We start from the raw sequence: 23,231 nt of genomic DNA, 5'->3' as shown, positions 1-23,231 counted from the left end.
AACCAAGACTGGATGTCAGAGGCTTGAGTTTCGGCTGGTAAAAGTAAGACACTCCTCAAAATCATAGTGGTTTGGCAGATGCAATTAACATTGAAAGAGAATGCGTGAACCAGTGTGTCATACTCACTACTTTAATTGCAACATGTCAAAAACATTAACAGGCATTATACTGTATGTGGCATGACATATTAATGACAGTGACGTCTGTACAACATTCTACTGGAATAGCAAATATTACTGTCCCCTTTGGAGAGGTCAAAGGTCAGGGTCTGCTACAGGAGAAGGATTCAGGGTGTCAAGGACGTTTCAGCAGGCCAGATACTATGTCACTATGACTGCTATATCCTGCTGTCCTAAGCCATGTATAGAAAGATACAACAAATAGTCTCTAGATATACTATATATACAAAAGGAATGTCTTTAACAGCTGATACAATTAACTATGTGGCACTGCTGATAATCAGCATACAGGTTAATGATTAAAGATAGAGCTGAAAGAGGTGGAGAGGGTTTGAGGGGAAACTACCTCTGCCATTTTGATTCGTGACAATGCAGCGTACACACACACACACACACACACACACACACACACACACACACACACACACACACACACAGCCTCTTTATATAACATGAAGCACACTGTCTAGCAGTTATCTTTCATTTGTTCTGACAAGTCTTTCGTTATTTGCGATGGGATCACACCATCCATGATGCCAAATTGGTGTGTATGGTGCAATGGAACACATGACATGAGAGAAGTGAGTTTGGCGAAACAGGTGAACTGTGCCACTATGCCTAACCGGCCTCGCAGGGTCAACTTTATAGACCGTATAAAACATGGACGTTGTCTCCGTGATGTCACATATAGGTTGCTGAAGAGCGATTGTGAAACTCGTGTGGTGGCTCCGGCCGTCACAATCTTAGCAGTGCCTGATTCCAGCTAATATAAAAATGGGCAAAGAGATGGAGCTGAGGCATGCCAAATGAAGCCTGGTTGCTGAAACCACCTAGCGGCTAGCCACCTGTGATGGCACCCATCTGTCAATCAAAACGGCCACGCCCTTAATTATGCATAACTTTGAGCCTTAATACAATTTAAACGGGTGAGTTATAAAAAACATTCACCCCCCTCACAGTTGTCATGAAGGGGGAAATCAGCTATAGAGACCAAAACCATTTTTGTACCTGGCTGTAAACATGTTTATTTCTACTGTAAAGTTAGGCATTTTATGCTCTATGGGCTATTGACTTGCTTTTTGAGCCAGCCTCAAGTGGCCATTCAAGGAACTGCAGTTTTTGACACTTCGGCGATAGCTTAATTTTTCAGCCCCGGATGTTGCTCCTTGCGTTTAACCTGTTAGTTTTGTGTTTTGCTAAAATATTCCCTGGTTTGATACAAGGAATGTACAACATTAAACATAGTTAGTCATGAATGTGTCATTATTGGCAAGAGATAAATGATCAGTTGTTTGGCAAGAACATGAATATTGAATGGGGGGTTATTGCAGCTGGTAATAATTATGTGTAGATCAGGTTGTAGTATATTTGGTTAGGGACATCCACATCCAGGTTTAATGTGCCTACCCCTTAAATAATACTTTTTTGTTAAGGATCTAACAGTTTATGCTGTATAGTATGTGTAGACTATGTATGATGTATCATGATAGTTGCTGTCGTTAGTTGTTATAATAAAGGGTGAATGTTATCTGGATCACTGTATGCTAAAACCATGTGTTTTTTTGTGTCTGCCTGGATCTTGCCATCTTGGCAAAGCTAATTCCATGACTCAAAACGAATGGGGGCCAGAGGCGTAAAGTGTGTGTGTGTGGGTGAGCACTTCCCTACTTACCCCCCTACTTCTGGTGCCCAGAAGTGCTCGGACCACATACATTTATGAACTCAGCCTTCAGTTTGATCTCAACTACACATCTGTAAAGATTGGTGACTGCATCTTGCACGGTTGTGACGCTATCGCATTGACAAAATCTGTCCAAACTGCAAAGTACTCAAGACTGCTTCTGTGGTAGTTCCTGCTACAGAAGGTGTCTCCAGGACCCCAGTTTGCCATGATGACACACACACAGGCTGACAAGGTGAAAACAGTACCAACATCACTGTCGCAGCTGGTAATCGTATTGAACTAAAGTAACAAAATTTTGTCTTCATTTGTGCCATACATTTAAGGACAGGAAACATTGTCAAACGTTATACAATCATTTTGATAAATTTAAATTGTCTTTACAATCAATAATGGCTTCAGTTTTAACTATTTTCCCTAGAGTGATTTACTTTTGCAGTACTTCTAAAATGCGTAAATCATGAATTAAAGGGCAAGAACATAGGAAATAGAGGAACCATACATTCATTACAGGATTTGATAATCATCGATAGTCATCAAGGCATTGACATGTCTAAATCAAGATGAAAATATCAGGATGTTAGTGAGTTATAAGTTGTAGTTCAGTATCTGTACATTGGTCTCGAGACATTTCACTGGCAGTAGAAGGTGAGGACGTTTTCTTGGTTTCCTCTGACCAACAGGACTGGAGGTCTCAGATCACGTGACAAGAAGTCCAGCCACGCCAGGTAGAGAGTACTGGGACACACTCCTGTCCTCCCCACCGGCATGGTGCTGTCAGGAGACACAGAGTCACAGCAAAGACGGTTTAATAGGGTGAACAGTTTGTGCTTGTCATTCCTTTTACTCTGCTTTGTTTACCTTCTAATAAAGTAGCACAGCCATGACCTAAAAAGAAGAACTACTGTACTCACATAACAATCAGAGCAGCTTCTCTGGAGTAATCCTGCAGAACCTCGTTTAGACGGATCTGGCGGAGAGACTGAATCACACATAGAACGTTTACAATTTCAGTCGAGGAAGACAGAGGAAAAAAAAGATTTGGATCGATTATTTCTTCCTGCTAAATTCTATATGTGCTGTATCCAAATGTGTGTGATTCAGGTTGTGTCAGTGTGTGTGTGTTTCTTGTGTGTGTGTGTCGGACCTTGGTCTTGTTCTTCTCTAAATCCTGGTCAGTGATCATCCATGGCTCCTCCTGCTGTCTTGGAGGCTCAGAATCAGAGTCCTCTTTGGGGTTTGTATCCAGCTTGAAGCGACCCACCATATTCTCAAACTGATGAACACTGGAGCACACAGAGACACACATGGATCATGGGTAATTGCAGAAAGTAAGTAATAATGTAAATCAAGTATGGAGAAATTAATTCCTTTTTCACTATGAAGATTGTTTTTTGATTTTATCTGGCAACCTCGATGTGGAGGTTTTCCCCTCTGTTGTTTACAGCAGCACACTTGGGACAATTCCATGAAAGCTGGTAGTAATATTTTGTGAAGCACATTTAGGATCTGATCCATCCACTAAACTTTAGCAACAAATATGAGACAGACATTGAAGCTTGGTTTAAAATACAATACAACAACATTTAAAGGATTTTAGGAAATCAATAAGTGATAGCAATGACTTCTATGAGTTTAACAGTGACTTAGACAACATCATGGGAGGCATATGCTCTCCAAGTACCATCTAGTTTTTGCTGATCCTCAAATCAAAACACATTGTAAATCACATGCATGGCCAGATTAACATGCTAGCGGGCCCTGGGGCAAAAATGAGCTACTGGGCTCCTATTAATCCCCCCTTAATTCTTCGCATATTCTGCATTAATTTAGGAATATGCATCATATTACCACAAAACTGAAATAATGAAGGTTAAAACAATATCTGGCGCAGGAAACCTTTTCATCACACGGCCTCAAGATCAGCTAATGAACCCTTATCATGTCAGCTGATATTGTGCTTTAGTGGTGCATAAAACAGTTCCGCGGGCCCCTGGCATTCTGGGATTTTGCCCAGTTGGTAAGCCCAGCTCAGCCTTGATCACATGTGAAACTGCACGATGACAGATCTTTTCCCCTGTTGTTTGCCCTTTGCTTCATTCTCATAAACTGGTAGCAGCCTTACTTTCCAGGCTGTGGGTTCTGGTAGATGTCAGGAAGCACTTCAACATCATGGAAACCAAGACGGAACTTCTTGATCAGTGCCAACACCCTGGAAAGAAAATTTAAATCAGTAGTACAATTAAGTTTTCAAAGTGTTCACACAATCTCATACTTGTAAACCACAGCTATAGTCTTTTAATTGCGACGGACATTTTTGACTTGTCATAGCAGGAAAGCTGCTAAAGCAGTTGTTTGCTAACATGTTAGCCATACCAACTTTTTCAGGTGATAATATGTCAGCGTTGTGTTTACAGCTTGTTTCTGCTACCCTGGGCAAAAAATCTGTTATTGCAGGTTCAAATGAACTGGAGCCATTGTTAATGTTCTGCTATGCTAGTCAAATGTCTGTTGTGAAAAAGGTCTTTGATACTTTGTTGATCTCCATAAGCAATTCTGCATTTTTTCGTCAGATGTGCAGAAGAAAGGTACTTACTCCTCTTTCTGCTCTTCCTTCTTGTCTGTTTCTCCTCCCACAAACACTCTGACTTTGCATCTGGCCCAGCGCTTCCTCCGAGTCAACAGGTAGGGCAGCAGCAGGGTCAGACCTGGTAAAAGACACACATACACACACACACACACACACAGAGTGATAAGGAAACCTGTGCTAATATTCGTGACGAAAGAAAAGAAGGTGGTAGATGGATAGAGAGATGATCAGACCTCCGTCATCAGACAGCCAGTATACATCGATGGTCTTTTTTCCTTGTTTTTTCTGGAACACCGTACTAGGCTGAGGCTCTGGTTCAATGGAGACAGTAGCTGCAAGCAATTTTGTATACACAGAAAATAGTTTTTAAAAAATTATGATTTTTTTTTTTACATTTTATTAACATCAATTTATAGGATTTCTGGGTATTTAAGTTTAAAACTGTTAAACATTTACCTTTCAGTGATATTCACAGCTTTCATTTTTCCAGATTTAAGGGCAACTCAGGCCACATTTACTCAAGATTTTATTTTAATTGTAATGATACATAAAAGAAATGAATCGTAATGATATGATCATGCATATACATACATGTAGTGCTTGTTTTAATGCGTGGAGCGGCAGAGATGGTGTTTATACTCTCTGGTCCTTCATCAAAGCCTGGATTAACTGAAATAAAAACAGAGGAATTTGCTATGTATATGGATTCACTTGTAGTCATTAACTCAAATGATGTGGACAGCTCTTCCCACGATGCCCCTTGTTAACTTCCATCTGACATAGCAGCAGTCAGTTCATTGATGAAATGAACTTACTCTCAGTGCATTCTACTCTAATTGAAATAAGGCTCTCACCGTGGGCTTGAGATGGAGGAGAGACATCCAGTCCTTCCCTCATTCTTAGCACACACACGCCGTACTGTAGGTCAAACGCATCACTGAAACACACATTGTAATGTTGAATTTCAACATTGGAAAACTTTATTGCAATAAATTTGATTATCAGTGCTTATATTAATGGTTCAAAAGTATACACACACACACACACACACACACACACACACACACACACACACACACACATAGGATGAGGTTTATTAGTCCCCACTGTACTCACTGCAGTATTCCTATGTAGTTGTGTGCAGCCTGAGGTGTGTCACTGCGCCAGTCTTTCTTGAAACCCAGCAGCAGAACATTTGGCTTAATACGACCCAAACCTGCCCCCTGGTGGACAGTCAACAACATGAGGAGAAGAAGAAGAAGAAGAGAGGAGTCAGTCCTGTCTCACAAAGCAACTTCAGCTTCCTCAGGCTCTGGCTTCACTGAACCTAACACTGACAATCCTAAACTGATGTCACATAGCTGGTTACCATCTGGCTCTGTTAACTCTGTTGGCTTTCTCAATCCAAGTATGAACTTGTGCACATGAAAGAGGAGTCTCATGACATTCACAGAGACATTAGCAGAGCCTCTCTACTGGTTTGTAATGATGCCACTCTTCTCTGTTGTACTAAGCACTTTAATGTGAATGCAGCATTTTGTCCATTCGAAGATCTTGTAGAAGTGGTGACTACATTTTTTTGTGACAGTTGATTGGTCAGGAGGTGGTTCTTTCACATGTTTTGATCTGTAATCCTGAACAAAACCTGCTCCTTGTAGGTTTAGCCTAATTACCATGACAACTGAGCGTGAACTTGAGCTATCTTTCGGAGACTGAAAAGCCAGGGTTAACCCCAAAGTTAGCTGGCTTTGTGAGACAGGCCCCAACAAAGTTCATTTGATGGAGACAGTTCATTAGAATAGAATAGATGAGGTGTAATTCTGACCTGTAGCAGCATGTTAACTCCTGATCGTAGCTCTTTAGCCACCACACCTCTGTAGAATGACTTGACCTTCCGATGGTTCAACCAGGCAACATGACTGTCGCTGTTCGACTTTTCCACTACTGATGGGGAGGGACCAGCCTGACAAATACAAGGTCAAATCAATAATGATTTCAGTCAACTGAAAACGCTCTGACAGCTGAGACATGCCAGTTTCAAATGTTCAAAAATATGTTTGTGCTTGTGTTTTTACTGAATCAAAAAATCCAACCCAATGATGTAGTCTTCACTGGGTGATGTGTATGTCTTTGCAAGTCCAGTTGTACTCACAGAGACCACATTGGCACACATCATGAGACTGAGACTCTTTGTGAAACAGGTGACGAGATCCACTAGAGCTGGACGACTGCTGGGAGGACCTGTTAGCACCAAACACTGGGGTCTGAAACGTGGGCAAAACCAGAGTTAGATGTTGAGCAGCTTAGTCCAGAGCTCTTGCAGACGTATCTACACCTTTGTTTATCTCCCGTTGATTGTTTTTACTGTGGACATTAAATGAGACTGATAAGGACTTGGACATGATCTTGTCTTTTGAACAACAACTTGATTTCATAGTTGACACCAGAGATTATTTTCAAGTTACTTAGCTAGCTTTAAGTGCTTTTTATGGTGAAACCCTTTCATAATCTGCTCCCCTGTTTAAGCAGCTAAGCTACTGTTAACAAACTGGTTTGCTGTTTGTTAATTCACTGCATATTAATACATACTGCATTCATCTGAACATTAAAGGAATAGTTTTACTATAATCTTATTTGTTTTCTAGCCAAGAGTTAGATAAGAGGATCGATACTACTAATGTCTGTACAGAAAATATGAAGCTAGCGCTAGCAGACGGGTATCTTAGCTTAGCATTTAGACTAGAAACAGGTGGAAACAGCTAGGCTGGCTCTGTCTAATGAACTCTTTGGTCTGGCACATAACATGTGTAGTTTTCACACTTTGGTTTTTGTACGGATTAAACAAATAAGATATATCATGGTAATTAGTGAGCTTCAGAGGTGCTGGTAAATGAAGTTAGTTACCTTTGGACAGAGCCAGGCTAGCTGTTTCCACCTGTTTCTAGTCTTTATGCTAAGCTAAGCTAACTGTCTCCTGTATGTAGTGTCATATTTAACTGACAGATACACTGTATGAGTACTGTTCTTCTCATCTAACTCTTGGAAACAAAGCAAATAAGCATTTTTTTCCCAAAAGAACTATTCATTTAGGAGTGAGCACACAATCTGCACCAACTACAGGAAATGATCCCCAAAAGGCAAGATTTTATGAGGATAATAAAGTGGATGTTTTCATTTGGCAGCCAGCAGGTCCTCATACTTGGAAGGCCTACCACAGAAAGCAACACTCTGGAGTGAATCTCATAGTAAGCTATAACTTCATTATATGAACACCAGATAATATAGATAATTTGGCAAAGATAGTTTTTAGTATTATATTTTAGTTGAGCCATCAAACTCATCTAAAGTACTACAATCAGATTTGTTTTGACCCCTACCCCACTTCCAAATACAAAAAAGCAATAAAATACATTTCCCTTCTAAATTTTGACCACAGAAGACAAACTATAGATGTGTGATCACATCCTGTCACTGACCTGTAGTTCTTGACATGGTCCTTCACATGGTTGAGGCCTACACACTGGTTCAGAGCGATGTTGTAGGAGCTCGCCTGCACTGAGGAGCCCCAGTTTACAGCTAACCACAGAGGAGAGCAGTCGAGTTAGAATGGAGGACAGCTGTTTGGTGTGTGACACTACACTGTTTGTGGTTTGTTTGTCTGAATGTATGTGTGTGAGTTTACCAGGCTTCTTGTAGAGTGTGTATCCTAAAAGGAGGAGGACAACGCCAAAGGCAATGAGGGCTGCCCACCAAGTCAGCAGGAACATGATAACCACACAACACACAGCGCCCAGCAACGACAGCCACTTACTATAGAACCTGAAGGACGGACGCCAACCTGTAGACACACACAAAAACATGCGTATACCATACACACACAAATGTCTACACACCCCTATCTACCAGGTATTCTGCTTTCTCATTCTCATTTCTCTGCAACAGTTGCATTTCTTCTGTGTTTCATTGCCAAAGTATTTAATTAGTAATCAGTCTTAATATTAATTCATTCATGCATTTATCTATCTGTCTATTAATCCCATCTGTCCATTAAAGCAAAATGTGTTGTTTCTGAGTTTTCTACCTGGTGAGTTGGTGATTGAGGCATGGAAGCAGCTGAAGTTGATCAGAGAGTAGGAGCAGAGGAAGAAGTTGGAGATGATTGGAGCGATGGTGTTCAACTCGGCTGGTGGAGAGAAAAGATAGAGGGGAGAAGACAGAATTGAAGAGAACCATGCTTCACATTTGTTTTTAAAGTTATAATCCTTAAGATTTTCACGAAGTGAAACCCAATGGACATTCCCATTTCCATTCAGACTATAATTGCTAAAATTCCTACTGGTCATCTACAGTGGTCAGAGCTTCTCACCAATGAGAATGAAGCAGGCAGCAATGATGTACGTCAATAGGTAGCTTCTGAGTGGTTCATCATTCTTGCCGTAACTTTTGCCAAAGAAACCGATGAAAGGGTAGAGATTGTCCTTACACAGACACTACCAGAAAAAAATGAAAGGAGAGACAAAAATAAATGTCTTGGTCACAGCAGAGGAAATAAGAAAGAAGACTTGCATTTAAACAGGCACAGAAAGATGGAAAAGGTTGCACTGAAATATGAAAAGAAAAAACATGTTAACAATATTGCACAACTGGTGTATTTATGACTGTGAGTGTGTGTGTGTGTGTGTGTGTGTGTGTGTGTGTGTTTGTATGTACCTGGAAGACTTTGGGAGCAGACACCAGGCAGGCCAAAGCAGAGGACAGTGTTGCTCCAAATATACCAGCAGTGATGAGAGGGGCAAAGGCTGACACCATGCTCATGGACTGGAGACAGAAATTTACTGTTTACTTATTAGTTTACTGTTTACTCTCTTCATCACCAGGGGAGACACTGTCTGTTTGTTTATAAGGTGACCTACTGTTAATGTAACTGATTAATACACAGGGAGACTGAATCATTCATGCAGAATGGTGTTACTCTTGGCTTGTTTCTGTCACTGTTTAAATTGTGTGTTTTCTGCTTGTGGCAATGAAAGAAAAGTCAAATAAATGTCTTTGAACTGACAGCAGACAAGGGAGCTTTATGCTTTGACAACAGGAGGTAAATGTTTGGGTTTTTGACACTGCATTACCCAGAAATCATGTAAGGAGTCGGCTTGTGCTTTTCAGCCTCACTTTGTGATTTAGACTGAGATGATTTAGCTTGTGCTGACCTGATAGTAGTTCATGATGCCGTAGTCGCATGTGTTATTGTTCATGCACTCGGTGAAGTCCCATCCATAATCACAAGCTAAACCATTACAATTTTCGATGGATGAGGATGGTGACAGGGTGTCATTTAACAGGCCAGACGCATCCCGCAGCACACAAGATCCTGGGAGGAAACAAACACACATGGACACAAGCATGCATGAATAAATATGCATATGCATACAGACAAGATTATTCAACCTAAAATTAAAAAAATGAATAGATAAATAAATAATATAATAAATAATAAATTAAAAGGCATGTTGTGATCCTGGCATTTCAGCAGATGAGTTTCTATAATGCCTACTATATGTCTGCATGTTGCTATGGCAACATGTCCATATCGAAATTCTATTTAATTGTTTCCATTCAATTCAATCTTTGTCATTATACTTGCTTACAACAAACCATTGTCTTGTCAAGATATTTAACCTGCTAAAAATAAAAAAAATATACAATAAGTAACTGTAAAAGTTATGTGCAAAATTCCGCAAGGTAATTTTAAGTGTCACTGTTTTTTTAACACTGTAAATATAGCTGAGATAGACATAGTGCAGAGGTTTAACTTTAAGAAGCAAAATTACTTAACTGCTGTACATTATAGCAAACACTGTACATGAGGACTTTACACAAGGTGTGGCTAGTGGCTAGCAGAGTTCAGATGGGTTACTCGAACATTAGATCTTTATTGGATGAGTACCTTCCCTTCACCTGGATATGTTGGATTTTTACTTCCTATGGATCAACCAGCACACAAACTAAAACAAGACATTTTTTGCATATTCAATCCTGAATGAATCATTTTATGCCACATGATTACATTAAATGCTTTTGGTAAAAGCCATGTATTAAGTAGTCATTATTGCAAAATAACATCAACAGGGTGATTCGTAGACCAACTCACTATATGGGTAAAAGGCAGTCAAAATACAGATTTGGTAGGCAGTATGGACATACAGTACCAATAGTAGCAGAGATGATGAGGTAGGACATGGTGGTCCAGAATATTGCCATCAGTGTTCCTCTGGGGATGGCCACTGTTGGATTCTGTGAGGGAGAGGACAAAAGACATGAACTTAAGGCTTTTTGTAGTACAACTGAGATATAAATTGCCACATACATGTTAATCAAGATGTGTGTATGTATGTGCGGGAACAGGATGGTGTGTGAGGCAAGCAGGCAGGTTTATAAACCACTGAGAACAATGAACAATGCATGATGGTTTCTAAATCAGGATTTTACAAGAATAGAATAAAGCAGAGAGAAAGAAACAAACTAACATACCTTCAGATCTCCAGAGATGTTAGCTCCTGCCAGGATACCCGTTGCGGAGGGGAAGAAAATGGAGAACATACCAAAGAAGCTGCCCTCTTGCCCCCGCCAATTGGGCACAAAATTGGTGGCAAAGATATCCGCTGTTGAAGGTGACATAGACATAGTTTACTGGAGAGCTTTGACAGGGAGAGACTCATGACATCCTAAGTCTAAAAAAGTCTTATTTTCAACAAAAACTGTTTTTATGCCACTGAAATCATATCAAAATACCCTCACTCCATAATGAAATGGGAAACTTTGCATTGGCATTCAAGAATCTCTGAGCAGGGACTAAATAGTCACCTTTGTAGCTAAAGAAACCCTTGGCTTGTTTCTGTGGTGAAGCAGGCATGATCGTTCCAACAATGTAACTGGCAAATGACACCATAATGACCAGGAAAAACAGAACCTGGGCCTGTGGAAGGAAAAATATATGATGAATATGTGGATGCAGACAGACATTTACATGCAAGAATAAGTTACTTTATCTCACTACACTAATAAATTAACTATCATACGAGCTAGGGTGAACATGCTAGCTACCTGCTCTTTATCTATTTCTGTAATTCTTTAGCATGGTAGGTGGTATATACATAAAGAGAATTTTAGTGCAACTTGTTAGCTGAAACAGGCAGCCCTTAATACATACATGACAGATCAAAATGAGTAGCTACACCCCGACACAATGGCTATGGGTTAGGGTTCAGGCTGTAGTTACTGTATGTTGTGGGTGATGCTACATGTGTAGCTGCCCCAATATTATAGCCCATAATGAGGATCTTCTAGCTTAAAGGTAACTTAATCTATTACCTCTACTGGCATTGGGAACTGCACTGACACAAACAGTTACGTTACTAAGTCTGAAGCTAAAGTGAGCATTAGCTTAGCTTAGCATAAAGACTGGACCTAGGGGGGAACAGCTAGCTTGACTCTATCCAAAGGTCAAAAGATCTAAATATCAAAATGGAAATGCAATAATCCAATTTGCACTGGATTACTCACATGGGCGTTCTATGACCATATTAAAATGAAAATGGAAAAGCTGTTTGACATTTAATTTTCAAAGTTGTACCCCACTGTACAGTGGACAATATTCAAATGTTAATACAAATTTGAAAATTAAAAACAATATAAACAATGTAACCTAATTTTACATTTATGAAAGCAATAAGAGGATCTTTTTTGGACAGAGCCAGGCTAGCTTTCTCCCAGCTTTCAGTCTTTATACTAACCTAAGACAATTGACTGGTGGCCCTAGCTTTATATTATAGGTACTGAAATGCGAGCGGTATCAATCTTCTCATCTAACTCTTGGCCAGAAAGCCCCGTAAAGGACCCCATGAGAATGTTTTTGAGGACTACTTTTGCATTCCCTCGCAATATGTTTTGCGTTACCTCACAATACTTTTCGTCTTCCATTCCTTCTGAGCCATATGTCTATTGTAATGGACGGTAGTGTGGAGAGTCTCAAGTTAATGCATTTAGCATGGTGTGATGTCCATTGCAAAGAAGTTATCAGACAGAACATTATCAAACTTCTGGGCAGGAGCTGTATGTATAAGGAACATCAATTATAGCTCTGCACTTATAGCAACAGGCCTTCTACCAAAAGTTGTTTCAGCATTGAAGGTTACTTTAATTTGTTTTGTGCAAAGAACAGAGAACAGAGAAAAGCTTTCCAACTTGCGTTGGTCTGCATTTCTGATGTATCTCTGCAAGTGGTTCAATGTTGTCTGCTCTTTCTGTGTCAGAACCACAGACTCTGCAGCATTTCAGTCACCTTCTTTTTTTGACTCAAACAAATACAGCAAATTAGCTTCATGAGGTAGATTCAACTACATATCTGTAATTCTGCCTCTGGAGACGTCTCCTTTTCCTCAGTGAAACCCCTCTGGGGTCCAGTCCAGAGTCCAGTAGAGAGTACAGTAACTGTTCATGAATGAAACCGACAGCTTCGTGCAGATCACCCTACTGCTTTCTTCTGGAGATACCCCTTGATCTAAGAATTTGTTTAAGTTCACTTTCACTAATTACATAACCATGCATGCCTATTGAGCAGTAGTACTATATCAGCATACTTAATGCCCAGTTCAAAGTAAAATTCAATGAGCTGATATACTGGGGTGTTGTGCTGGGAGCAGCTGAGCGGAAATAGACATATGGCTCAGAAGGAATGGAAAAAGAAAAGTATTGTGAGGGAATGCAAAAGTATTGCAAGAGAACACAAAATTTATTACAAGAGAACGCAAAATATATTGCGAGGTAACGCAAAACATATTGCGAGGGAATGCAAAAGTAGTTCTCAAAAAGATTCTCGCCGTGACCTTTAGAGGGCTCTATAAACAATTGTATTTCCCAAAATGTATTAATGCTGTAACTTCTGTAGCACTAAAACATTCAGTGCATAAGATAAATCTTTTTAATGTACATTTTAAAATCTTAACCATTAATCTTAATTAGTCTTAATTAATCTTAATGGCAGTTTATCATGGTCTCATATGTTTGGTTGAGCTAACCTTTGACTCCCACGCCATGCCTGCCATTGAGATGCCTAGTAGACATGTGACAGTGATGATGCCGATGATACGGATGTCATTGGTTCGGTCAACCATGACAGCTCCATTTTCCTGAGGAAGTAACAGAAGAAAGAGGAATAAGATAAGAGAGAAACAGAATCAAAATCTGTGTTTGCCTTATGGTATCGTTGTAAAAGCTCCTCCACATGCATATTAACACACAGCATCCTACTTACACGCATGATGTCTGTAACAGTCTCAGCAAAACCCACAGTGTGCATGGCCACAGCTACAGCATTGGCAAATGCAAAGATAAGACCGATGGACCCACCCAGCTCTGGACCGAGGCTGCGACTGATCAGGAAGTAGGTCCCACCTGAAGACAAGAGGGGGAACAGAAACATGTATTATGGGAAATATGGTCATCATGTTAGGAATCACTGGCAATAAAATGCAGTTTTTGATATTAGTCCTTCTTTTGTTTATAGCAAATATACATTTATTAAGTATTGTTACAACTGAGTGAACAGACCTCCTTTAACCTTTCCGTTGGTAGCGATGGCTGAGGTCGAGAGGCCAGTGATCCCAGTTATAAAAGAGGACAGCAGGATAATCACCCAGGTCAGACCTGACATAAAGACACAAGGAGAAAGAGAAAAAGAATGACAGTGAGCCAGAAGGAAGCTTTCTTAGACTGAACTATCTAAGAAATATTTAAAATTTGGTGCATTACATCAGGCACATAAACAGGTTTTGTTTGACGTACCTATGCCAGCTTGAGCAGTGATCCAGGGCAACCTCAAGTACAAGATCACCCCCCAGATGTTTAACATGCAACGGATCTATAAAAAGACACACAGTTACGGACTGAAGTTACCAAATTTCTCAAGATCTGGTTAAACCCAGCCAACATTTGAAGTTCAACACCAACATCTTTATTACTATATGCCAGGGTTTAACAACATGAAACTGATGTTCGAACAAAACATCATGGTTCTACAGCCTGAGTTCTAAGACACTATGAATACTTCACAGTATGTGGCTGGTGGGCTTTTATTAAAAATTGGCCAGTTGTCCACGACAACTAAACCAAAGTGCAAATGAATTTTCTTCTGCTTGCTAATTTGTTCATTAGAGGGTTTTTTTGTGGTTACTTTAAGGGCTGTTACTTACATAGTATTGCCATAAAATAACCAAGTCAAACTAATGTAAATGGACATTATACTGAATTTACTTTATAAATACAAAAAAGTAAAGTAAAAGTATAGTAATAGCCAAGTAAAATGGATGCAATGGAAAGTTGTTGTATTGGTATTACAGTTGTATGCAAAAGTTTAGGAACCCCTGACAATTTCCATGATTTTCATTTATAAATATTTGGGTGTTTGGATCAGCAATTTCATTTTGATCTATCAAATAACTGAAGGACACAGTAATATTTCAGTAGTGAAATGAGATTTATTGGATTAACAGAAAATGTGCAATATGCATCAAAACGAAATTAGACAGGTGCATAAATTTGGGCACCCTTGTCATTTTGTTGATTTGAATACCTGTAACTACTTAGCACTGATTAATTGGAACACACACAATTGGTTTGGTGAGCTCATTAAGCCTTGAACTTCATAGACAGGTGCATCCAATCATGAGAAAAGGTATTTAAGGTGGCCAATTGAAAGTTGTTGTTCTCTTTGACTCTCCTCTGAAGAGTGGCAACATGGGGGCCTCAAAACAACTCTCAAATGACCTGAAAAAAAGATTGTTCTAAATTATGGTTTAGGGGAGGCTACAAAAGTTATCGCAGAAATATAAGCTGTCAGTGTCCACTGTGAGGAACATAGTGAGGAAATGGAGGACCACAGGCACAGTTCTTGTTAAGGCCAGAAGTGGCAGGCCACATAAAATATTGGAGAGGCAAAGGCGAAGGATGGTGAGAACGGTCAAAAACAGCCCACAGACCACCTCCAAAGACCTACAACATCAACTTGCTGCAGATGGTGTCACTGTGCATCGTTCAACAATTCAGCGCACTTTGCACAAGGAGAAGCTGTATGGGAGAGTGATGCGAAAGAAGCCTTTTCTGCACACACGCCACAAACGGAGTCACTTGAGGTATGCAAACACACATTTGGACAAGCCAGCTTCATTTTGGAATAAGGTGCTGTGGACTGATGAAACAAAGATTGAGTTATTTGGTCATAACAAGGGGCGTTATGCATGGCGGCAAAAGAACACAACGTTCCAAGAAAAACACTTGCTACCCACAGTAAAATTTGGTGGAGGTTCCATCATGCTGTGGGGTTGTGTGGCCAGTGCCGGTACTGGGAATCTGGTTAAAGTTGAGGGTCGCATGGATTCCACTCAATATCAGCAGATTCTTGAGAATAATGTTGAGGAATCAGTCACAAAGTTGAAGTTACGCCGGGGCTGGATATTTCAACAAGACAACGACCCAAAACACTGCTCAAAATCTACTCTGGCCTTTATGCAGAGGAACAAGTACAATGTTCTGGAATGGCCATCCCAGTCCCCAGACCTGAATATCATTGAACATCTGTGGGGTGATTTGAAGCAGGCTGTCCATGCTCGGCAACCATCAAACCTAACTGAACTGGAGATGTTTTGTAAGGAGGAATGGTCCAAAATACATTCATCCAGAATCCAGACACTCATTACAGGCTATAGGAAGCGTCTAGAGGCTGTTATTTCCGCTAAAGGAGGCTCTACTAAATATTGATGTGATTTTTCTGTTGGGGTGCCCAAATTTATGCACCTGTCTAATTTCGTTTTGATGCATATTGCACATTTTCTGTTAATCCAATAAATCTCATTTCACTACTGAAATATTACTGTGTCCTTCAGTTATTTGATAGATCAAAATGAAATTGCTGATCCAAACACCCAAATATTTATAGATGAAAATCATGGAAATTGTCAGGGGTTCCTAAACTTTTGCATACAACTGTATATAGAATTACTGACCAAAATTTAAACACATTAAAGAGGCTTCTTTCATAATCTTACTATATCCCAAACAGGTAGAGGGTTAAGACAGACAGGCAGCTTATTCAGTAGAAGCTGTGAGATAGAGACAACAGTGTAATAGCCAGAAGTTATTGAGTAATGCACATTTTCACCAGTAATTGTACTGTAAAGTCTAGTTCTTACCTGGAAAAGATGTTATATGGTTTTAAGAAAACAGTTCTCATCATTGCTCCCAATAAAAGATCAAAGCCACAGCTGATGATACACCGCAGTACTTCCAGTATAACTAGGCCTACTTAGAAATTTCACCATAATTAACCCATAATTTCCTCTTTATGGCCTAGCCTATAAAGTCTGTAGTGTTTCTGCATACAGATAGTCCACATAAAACATGATGAAACAATGCTAAGAAATGTCACTGCAGTTACATTTCTATGGCCTGAATAGTGTAGTGTGCTCCTTCTTTGAAATGTTTATTATTTGTACTGAAGAAATAATATATGAAGACAAGGAATTTAAGTTTCCATGGCCGGTAAACTATAGTGTGTACTGTTGCTTTGAAATGTGTAGCTTGATTTACATTACTTATACTTAATGTTACTTATATTACTCCCAGCAGTACAATTTCTTATTACATTGATTTTATATGACAGGGTATTAGTGCCAGTGTTGAGGAAAATAAAATCTGAGAATTTTGAGAATATTAAAAAATCATGAGAACAAAAGTCATAATGTTATCGGAAAAGAATGTAATTTCGAGAAGAAGTTGTAATATTTTGAAAATAAAGTCAGAATTGAATGAGAAAAAAAGGTCATGGTATGTCACAAATAAAGTTGTTGTATTTCAAGAAAGAAGTCGTAGCATTTTGACTTGACTCTCTCTTATTATCTGTCATAATTTTATTTGGTTATTACTTATTTGTTTCTTTCCAGTACTATGTAATTACACCGGTGTAAATTTAAAGGTTAACATCTTTCTAGACTAGACAGTCTAGACTGTCATGATTAAATTTTTGCTCTGAAACAGCATCTAGACTCTAGATGAAAAATTTAATCTGAGAGAAACACTGATTATTTGGATTTTTTTTTCTTTGACTAAATTGGTCTCTCATGACACTCTCAAACTGAATTTTAATTAACAATGCAGTTGGTCATGGTTTATTAGGTTTGCGCAATCCAAGTTTCTTTACATAGTTAGATATTTATAGTATGTCAGCATATAGGCTTGTACAATATGTCAGAGTGAAGTGTGATGCATAGCTGTTTTTAATATACAGTTTGTTGGTAATGTCTGATGCAGTGCAGTTACTGTAGGTGTTTTGTAAATTGTCAGTTCCTTTTGTAAGGAAGCTGTAACATAAAAGCAAAATAAGGCATAAAAGGCAAATTTCACTACAAGGATAATAACGTAAATAAATTTTATCTTATCTTAACATTTATAGATTGGTACTGAGCAGCTACAACTCACAGATATCTACCAAAACCCAAACTGGTCTAACCCTACCTACCATGACTCCCTGTATCCAGCCAAAGCGAGTAGGTTCAGTTGGTGGCTCCTTCTGCTCCTCTTCGTCTTCCTCAGAGCTGTCACCTCCTTCCATCTGTCCACTTGTTGTCTCCTCATACAAGGGAGGTCTGGAATCATCCTAGTCAAGTAAATTCAAGTAAATTTCAATTATTTAAGCCAAAATCATCAATCACAAATTGATCTCAAAAGGCTTTACAATGAGTACAGCATACGACATCCTCTATCTTTAGACCCTCATTTCAGAACAAACACCCCTCATCCCCAAAACACCTTTAATGGGGAAGAAAAGGAAGAAACCTCAGGAACAGAGGAGGAATCCCTCTACCAGAGATGGAAACAAAGATATTTGTTATGTTTAGTTTTTTCAGTATCAAACGGCATAGGAATTCCTTTTTTGTGATCCACATCAAAAATTCCTTGTGAAATGAGTTCAATTCTGCCTTGAGATTTTGCTGAGATACTGCCATTATCACCACTGGAGAGAGCAAACTTTGTAACAAAAATGAAGAGTGATACAAATCAATTTGACATACACCGAGTTATTACATTTGAGTTCATACTTCAATAAATATTTCATGGTTTTCCAAGAAAATTGCCTGTTGCAATTGTTAGACAATAATCAAAGTTTATGAAACTGGTTTAACACAAACATGACCATGTAAACTTAAAATTCTAATACAAACAAACAAGAAGTACTGTGACAGCAGGACTAGGACTATAATGACATTTTTCCCAAGTTTGTCTCATACATCAGTTATCATCTCATTCAGTATGTGCATTCATAAAAAAATTGATTTCTAAATAAAAAAAAATTCTAAATAATTTCTAGTAGCCAGTTGCAGGTTTTACAACAGAATCTTGGGGGTAATGTCATCTTTGTTTACAGTAAATGGAGCAAATATACCTAACTGATGTAACATTTGATCAGGGTTTGTTTCAGACCATTTTAAACAAATTTAGTGGAAATTAGAGGCTAAAATGCACCTTTTTTGTTAAACAACTATTCAACCTGCAGTTCTTTGGTCATTTGAAAAGACATAAGAACCATATGAGCTGATAAAAAGCAGAGATTCCTCACCTCAGGGTTGGCATGCAGCTGGTACAGAGATGGTCTGAAGCGCCTTCTTCGGCCCCACACTTCTGTGTTGGCGTAGAAGTCATAGTGTGGCGGAGCATCCAAAGTCTCATAGCCAGTTAGAGCATCTGATCCACGGGATGCTACACTGCTCCCATCACCATAACACTGATAGTAACCAGACTCATCAAACCCTCCAGGTGTTGCCTTCCCATTGGCTACTGACAGTGAAGGTTTGGGTCTGTATGCAGCCAGGTGAACACCGTCGCTGGCTACTGGTAACTCCATTCAGGATGTCAGAATGTTTTTTCTGTATTTAAGTGGATTGTAACCACAAAGACAGCTAAGATAGTCAGTTTCTTGGTGCAGTTTTTGTCCAAAATCTTTTCCTTCAGCAGCTGATTTATCTTACACAAGTCAGTCTGTCAAGGTGATGGAGCCATTCTGTAGTTTAAAGCGTATGAAGGAGGCTTTATTGCGAGGGTTGGTTTTATATTTGACCTTAACCAAACAGGAAGAGCCCGAGGCCATGTAAGAAGGCTGGTTCCATGAACAGTCAAACAAGACTCATTACAGGAACTATTAAACATGACATGGACAATTTCACATTACAGGGTCAATCAAAAAATCATTTTGGACTGAGCTGACCCCGGAAATACACTGTTCCACCAAATATATATACCTAATATTTATAAAATGTCCCTCTAGGGTTTTAACATTTTCCTTTCCCAAAAGCTCAAATAGTGCAGAATGAACAGAACTGATGTATCATATATCTATCTATCATATATATGTATATTAATCATTAATCTCCTAAGAGGATTTTTAGTTAGCATGTGAGTTGTAAACAGCTTCATTACACACACAGACCAACCTGTAAGATAACCTTGACTGTGACAACACAAGGGCAACAATGTATGCTTGTTAAGGAAATAATTAAATAAGACTTCAACCTTATGGCTGAATTTAAATGTCATTATTGATCACTTTAGGAGCGTCCCTACGGCAGTGTATTGCTGCCATATTGCCAAAGAAATGTGCTCAGTTTCTTGTTATAACATGTTTGTAATAACAAGAGTTTTGTGATAACAAGACAAAACAACTGAAAAACATAAAACGATAAAATTACATGTTGTTATAACAAATAAATAACACATGTTTCTTGTTACATTGCATCATTTGGTATTTAGTAATATTGTGTCATAATTATTTAACATAAAAAGGATCTAGTTAAAACAAGAAACTTTTTATGTTGTAACAAGAAACTAGGCAAATATTTTTTTTCTTGTCATGGTGGCAGCAATATGCTGTCCTATTTTCCATAGACAGCACATGTTTTTCACTAAACATGTCATCAATTACACTACATCATAGAGATGGACCACACTGACAGGCCCATATGTGGGGTCTTCACAACACCCACATCATTTAAAGTGGTACTCCAGCAATTTAGCATTGCACTTCCACAAGAGACAGATCAAAAAACAAGTCAAAGCACATGGTCGAAGCAGCAGAAACCGAGATATCCTGACTTTTACTCTCTAGTATAGGTCAAGCTCCAAAAGCAGTTGAACAGTACAGTTACACAGTGTCCTTGATTACAATGAAAGATGTAGGCTCAATACTCTGAACTGCTTCTTCAGTTTTCAGACATTGTTAAATGATTAAACTAGTCTATTAACCCTGCAGCTGTGTGAGCCCTTGAGTTTAAGATTGAAGAATTGAATATGAAGTAGCTTGAAAACTTGTTGCTTGACCAGAAACAAACCAAGGACACAAACACTGTTGTCATCCTTAAACAGCTGCTTTTTTTTTACCATGCTTTATTTTTTTACCATGGGCTTTCTCTATGGTTGTTGTGTACTATTATGTTTTATGCAAATGTATGATCACTGCTGTATCCTTTCATGTTCAGCTAAAATGTAATGATGGCTCACACTTTGCTTAAAGCAGTACAAGCTGCTTAATTGTCCGAGACCTTAGTTTACACAGTCATTTACAACAATGCTTAACTAACACACACACACACACACACACACACACACACACACACACACACACCTGTGCATTACATCACAGCACCGAAAACAAAGCCACAGCTTCCAGATAATGGTGTGCACATACCCAGTTACTGCTTTCCATGAGTTAGTGTAAGCAGTGTGAAGAAAAGTATCTCCCACAAATGTTCTACACATTAACAGATATTATGAATGTATTGTAAACCCTTAAAGGGTCAGTTCACCCAAATGTATCAAAAAGAAACATTACCTCGCTTATTACACTGTTGGTTTATTTTTTTTTTAAGTTTAAGTTTAAGTTTTTAAGAGATTTTAAGTTATCTGCCATTGACTCTTGCCCCAAGGAAGGCTGTTTTTAAAACTCACAGCTTTGAATAACAAATGACATTTGAAAAACTGAAAAACACTATGCCTTTCACAAAAACAATGTCCTTCTTACAACACATGGACATATAGAGAATACACATAGTTTCAGAGCTTGAAACTGTAACATGTCTTTTTAACAGACTAGTGAATGCCAACTACACAATTTAAATGGCAGTTAGTGAATTCTGTGGCCAATTTGAAAATGTTTCCACTTTCCCCCCACTCCTGGTGATACAGCATTGCTGTCTTTTGGAAGTTAGAATAACTTTTTGCCCTTTAGCTTAAATACATTTTGATTCCAGCTATTTACACATAGCACAGCCCTCCACTAAGCATCTCTGAGGTACTGATTAACAACTGTCGAAATCACAACAGCTGTTTTGTGCTTGGGGTATAATAAAGAAAGCTAAAAAATAATCAGCTGTTCTAGGAACTCTACTCAGATACCAATTTGGGACTCAGGCTCAGGAGAGCCTGAGCAGATGTGGAATAATGTTGCACCAGATTGACTTCATGTTTCATGTCAATATCCATAAAAAACAAAAGAGCAGTCCTACTGTTGTTGGTTTATGTACAGTTAGTACACAGATGTGACATTGCAGAAGGTAACCTCAACAAACAAGTAATGGCGGCGATCCAAACAGCATGTAGTTGAATCCTTTGAAGTGCTCACACCTCACTCATGAGACTGCCTCGAACAGCAGGAGCTCCTTTGATCACTGATTCTTTTGAACATGCACTATTCTCTCATTTGCTTTCTTGCTGAGTTACATGAGAAGATCAGTACCACCCTTACGTTGGTACACTAAATATGAAACTTGAGCAAGCAGATGGTTAGCTTAGCTTATCATAAGGACTGGTCTACCAGCATCTCTAAAGCGCAATAATTAACATGCTGCATCTTATTTGTTCAATCAGTACAAAAATGGAAATGTAAAAACGACACGTGGTTTTAGTGGGGGTTACATGCTGGACTATATCCTCGCAAGGTGCAGTGACTCCGCTGGTTGCCTGGCAACCTCACAGTAATGACAAGACTCCAGGAAGTCACTGCGTTTGGCCAGGAAATTGGCCAGGATTTTCTCATCTAACTCTTGGCAACAAAAGGGAATATGTATTATGCATTTCCCAAAATGTCAAACCATTTCTTTAAACACCCTGACAGAAGTAGAGCAGGAATTTAATGAATCAAAGCAAGATGGACACAAGTGGAAAAATTAAACCAAGAGATCCAGATAAGTGGATGTATTAAATGGTCCAGTGTGTAACATTTAGGAGGATCTATTGGCAGAAATGGAATTTAATATTTATAAGTAGGTTTTCATTAGTATATAATCACCTGAAAATAAGAATCGTTGTGTTTTAGAATAAGCAGTTTTTATCTACATAGGGGGCGGGTCCCCTTCCACGGAGGCCGCCATGTTGCACCGCTATGTTTCTACAGTAGCCCAGAATGGACAAACCAAACGGCTCTAGATAGGGCTGTAGTTTCTCCTACATGCTTGGAAGGGGAGGGTGAGGCAAGCAGTATTCAAATGTTGCAATCTATGCAATCTACAGTTGCACTGCTAGATGCCACAAGTCCTACACACTGGACCTTTAAATGTTTCCACATTAAACAAGAACATTAAGGTAGGTCTGAAGAGTATACAGTAATAACCCACCTGTGCTCCCTCTCCCTGTGTCCGGTCTGCTTTACCCTGAAGGCTTCAAGACATCATTGATGCTGTGCAC

At 39.1% G+C, this 23,231-nt stretch overlaps 1 protein-coding gene across 1 annotated transcript; it reads right to left on the bottom strand.

Moving 5' to 3' along the window:
- Window positions 1-117: 117 nt before the first annotated feature.
- slc12a3 (solute carrier family 12 member 3) lies at window positions 118-19,585 on the bottom strand. Its single transcript, XM_044194301.1, has 26 exons — window positions 19,117-19,585; window positions 18,019-18,156; window positions 14,292-14,367; window positions 14,058-14,153; window positions 13,762-13,901; window positions 13,526-13,636; window positions 11,313-11,424; window positions 10,980-11,110; window positions 10,658-10,742; window positions 9,659-9,819; window positions 9,162-9,269; window positions 8,818-8,941; window positions 8,533-8,634; window positions 8,134-8,289; window positions 7,928-8,027; window positions 6,604-6,715; window positions 6,277-6,414; window positions 5,568-5,674; window positions 5,306-5,388; window positions 5,043-5,120; window positions 4,685-4,783; window positions 4,458-4,569; window positions 3,987-4,073; window positions 3,009-3,147; window positions 2,776-2,843; window positions 118-2,635 (listed from the first exon to the last, which is right to left on the bottom strand). The coding sequence occupies exons 1-26, from the start codon at window positions 19,399-19,401 to the stop codon at window positions 2,494-2,496; spliced, it is 3,090 nt and encodes a 1,029-aa protein (XP_044050236.1). The 5' UTR covers window positions 19,402-19,585; the 3' UTR covers window positions 118-2,493.
- Window positions 19,586-23,231: the final 3,646 nt, after the last annotated feature.

Source organism: Siniperca chuatsi, linkage group LG4, assembly GCF_020085105.1.
Source record: "Siniperca chuatsi isolate FFG_IHB_CAS linkage group LG4, ASM2008510v1, whole genome shotgun sequence".
In the NCBI taxonomy this organism is placed as follows: Eukaryota; Metazoa; Chordata; class Actinopteri; order Centrarchiformes; family Sinipercidae; genus Siniperca; species Siniperca chuatsi.
The sequence above is the reverse complement of the archived record's forward strand: the minus strand, read 5'-3'. Positions and strand labels throughout refer to the sequence as shown.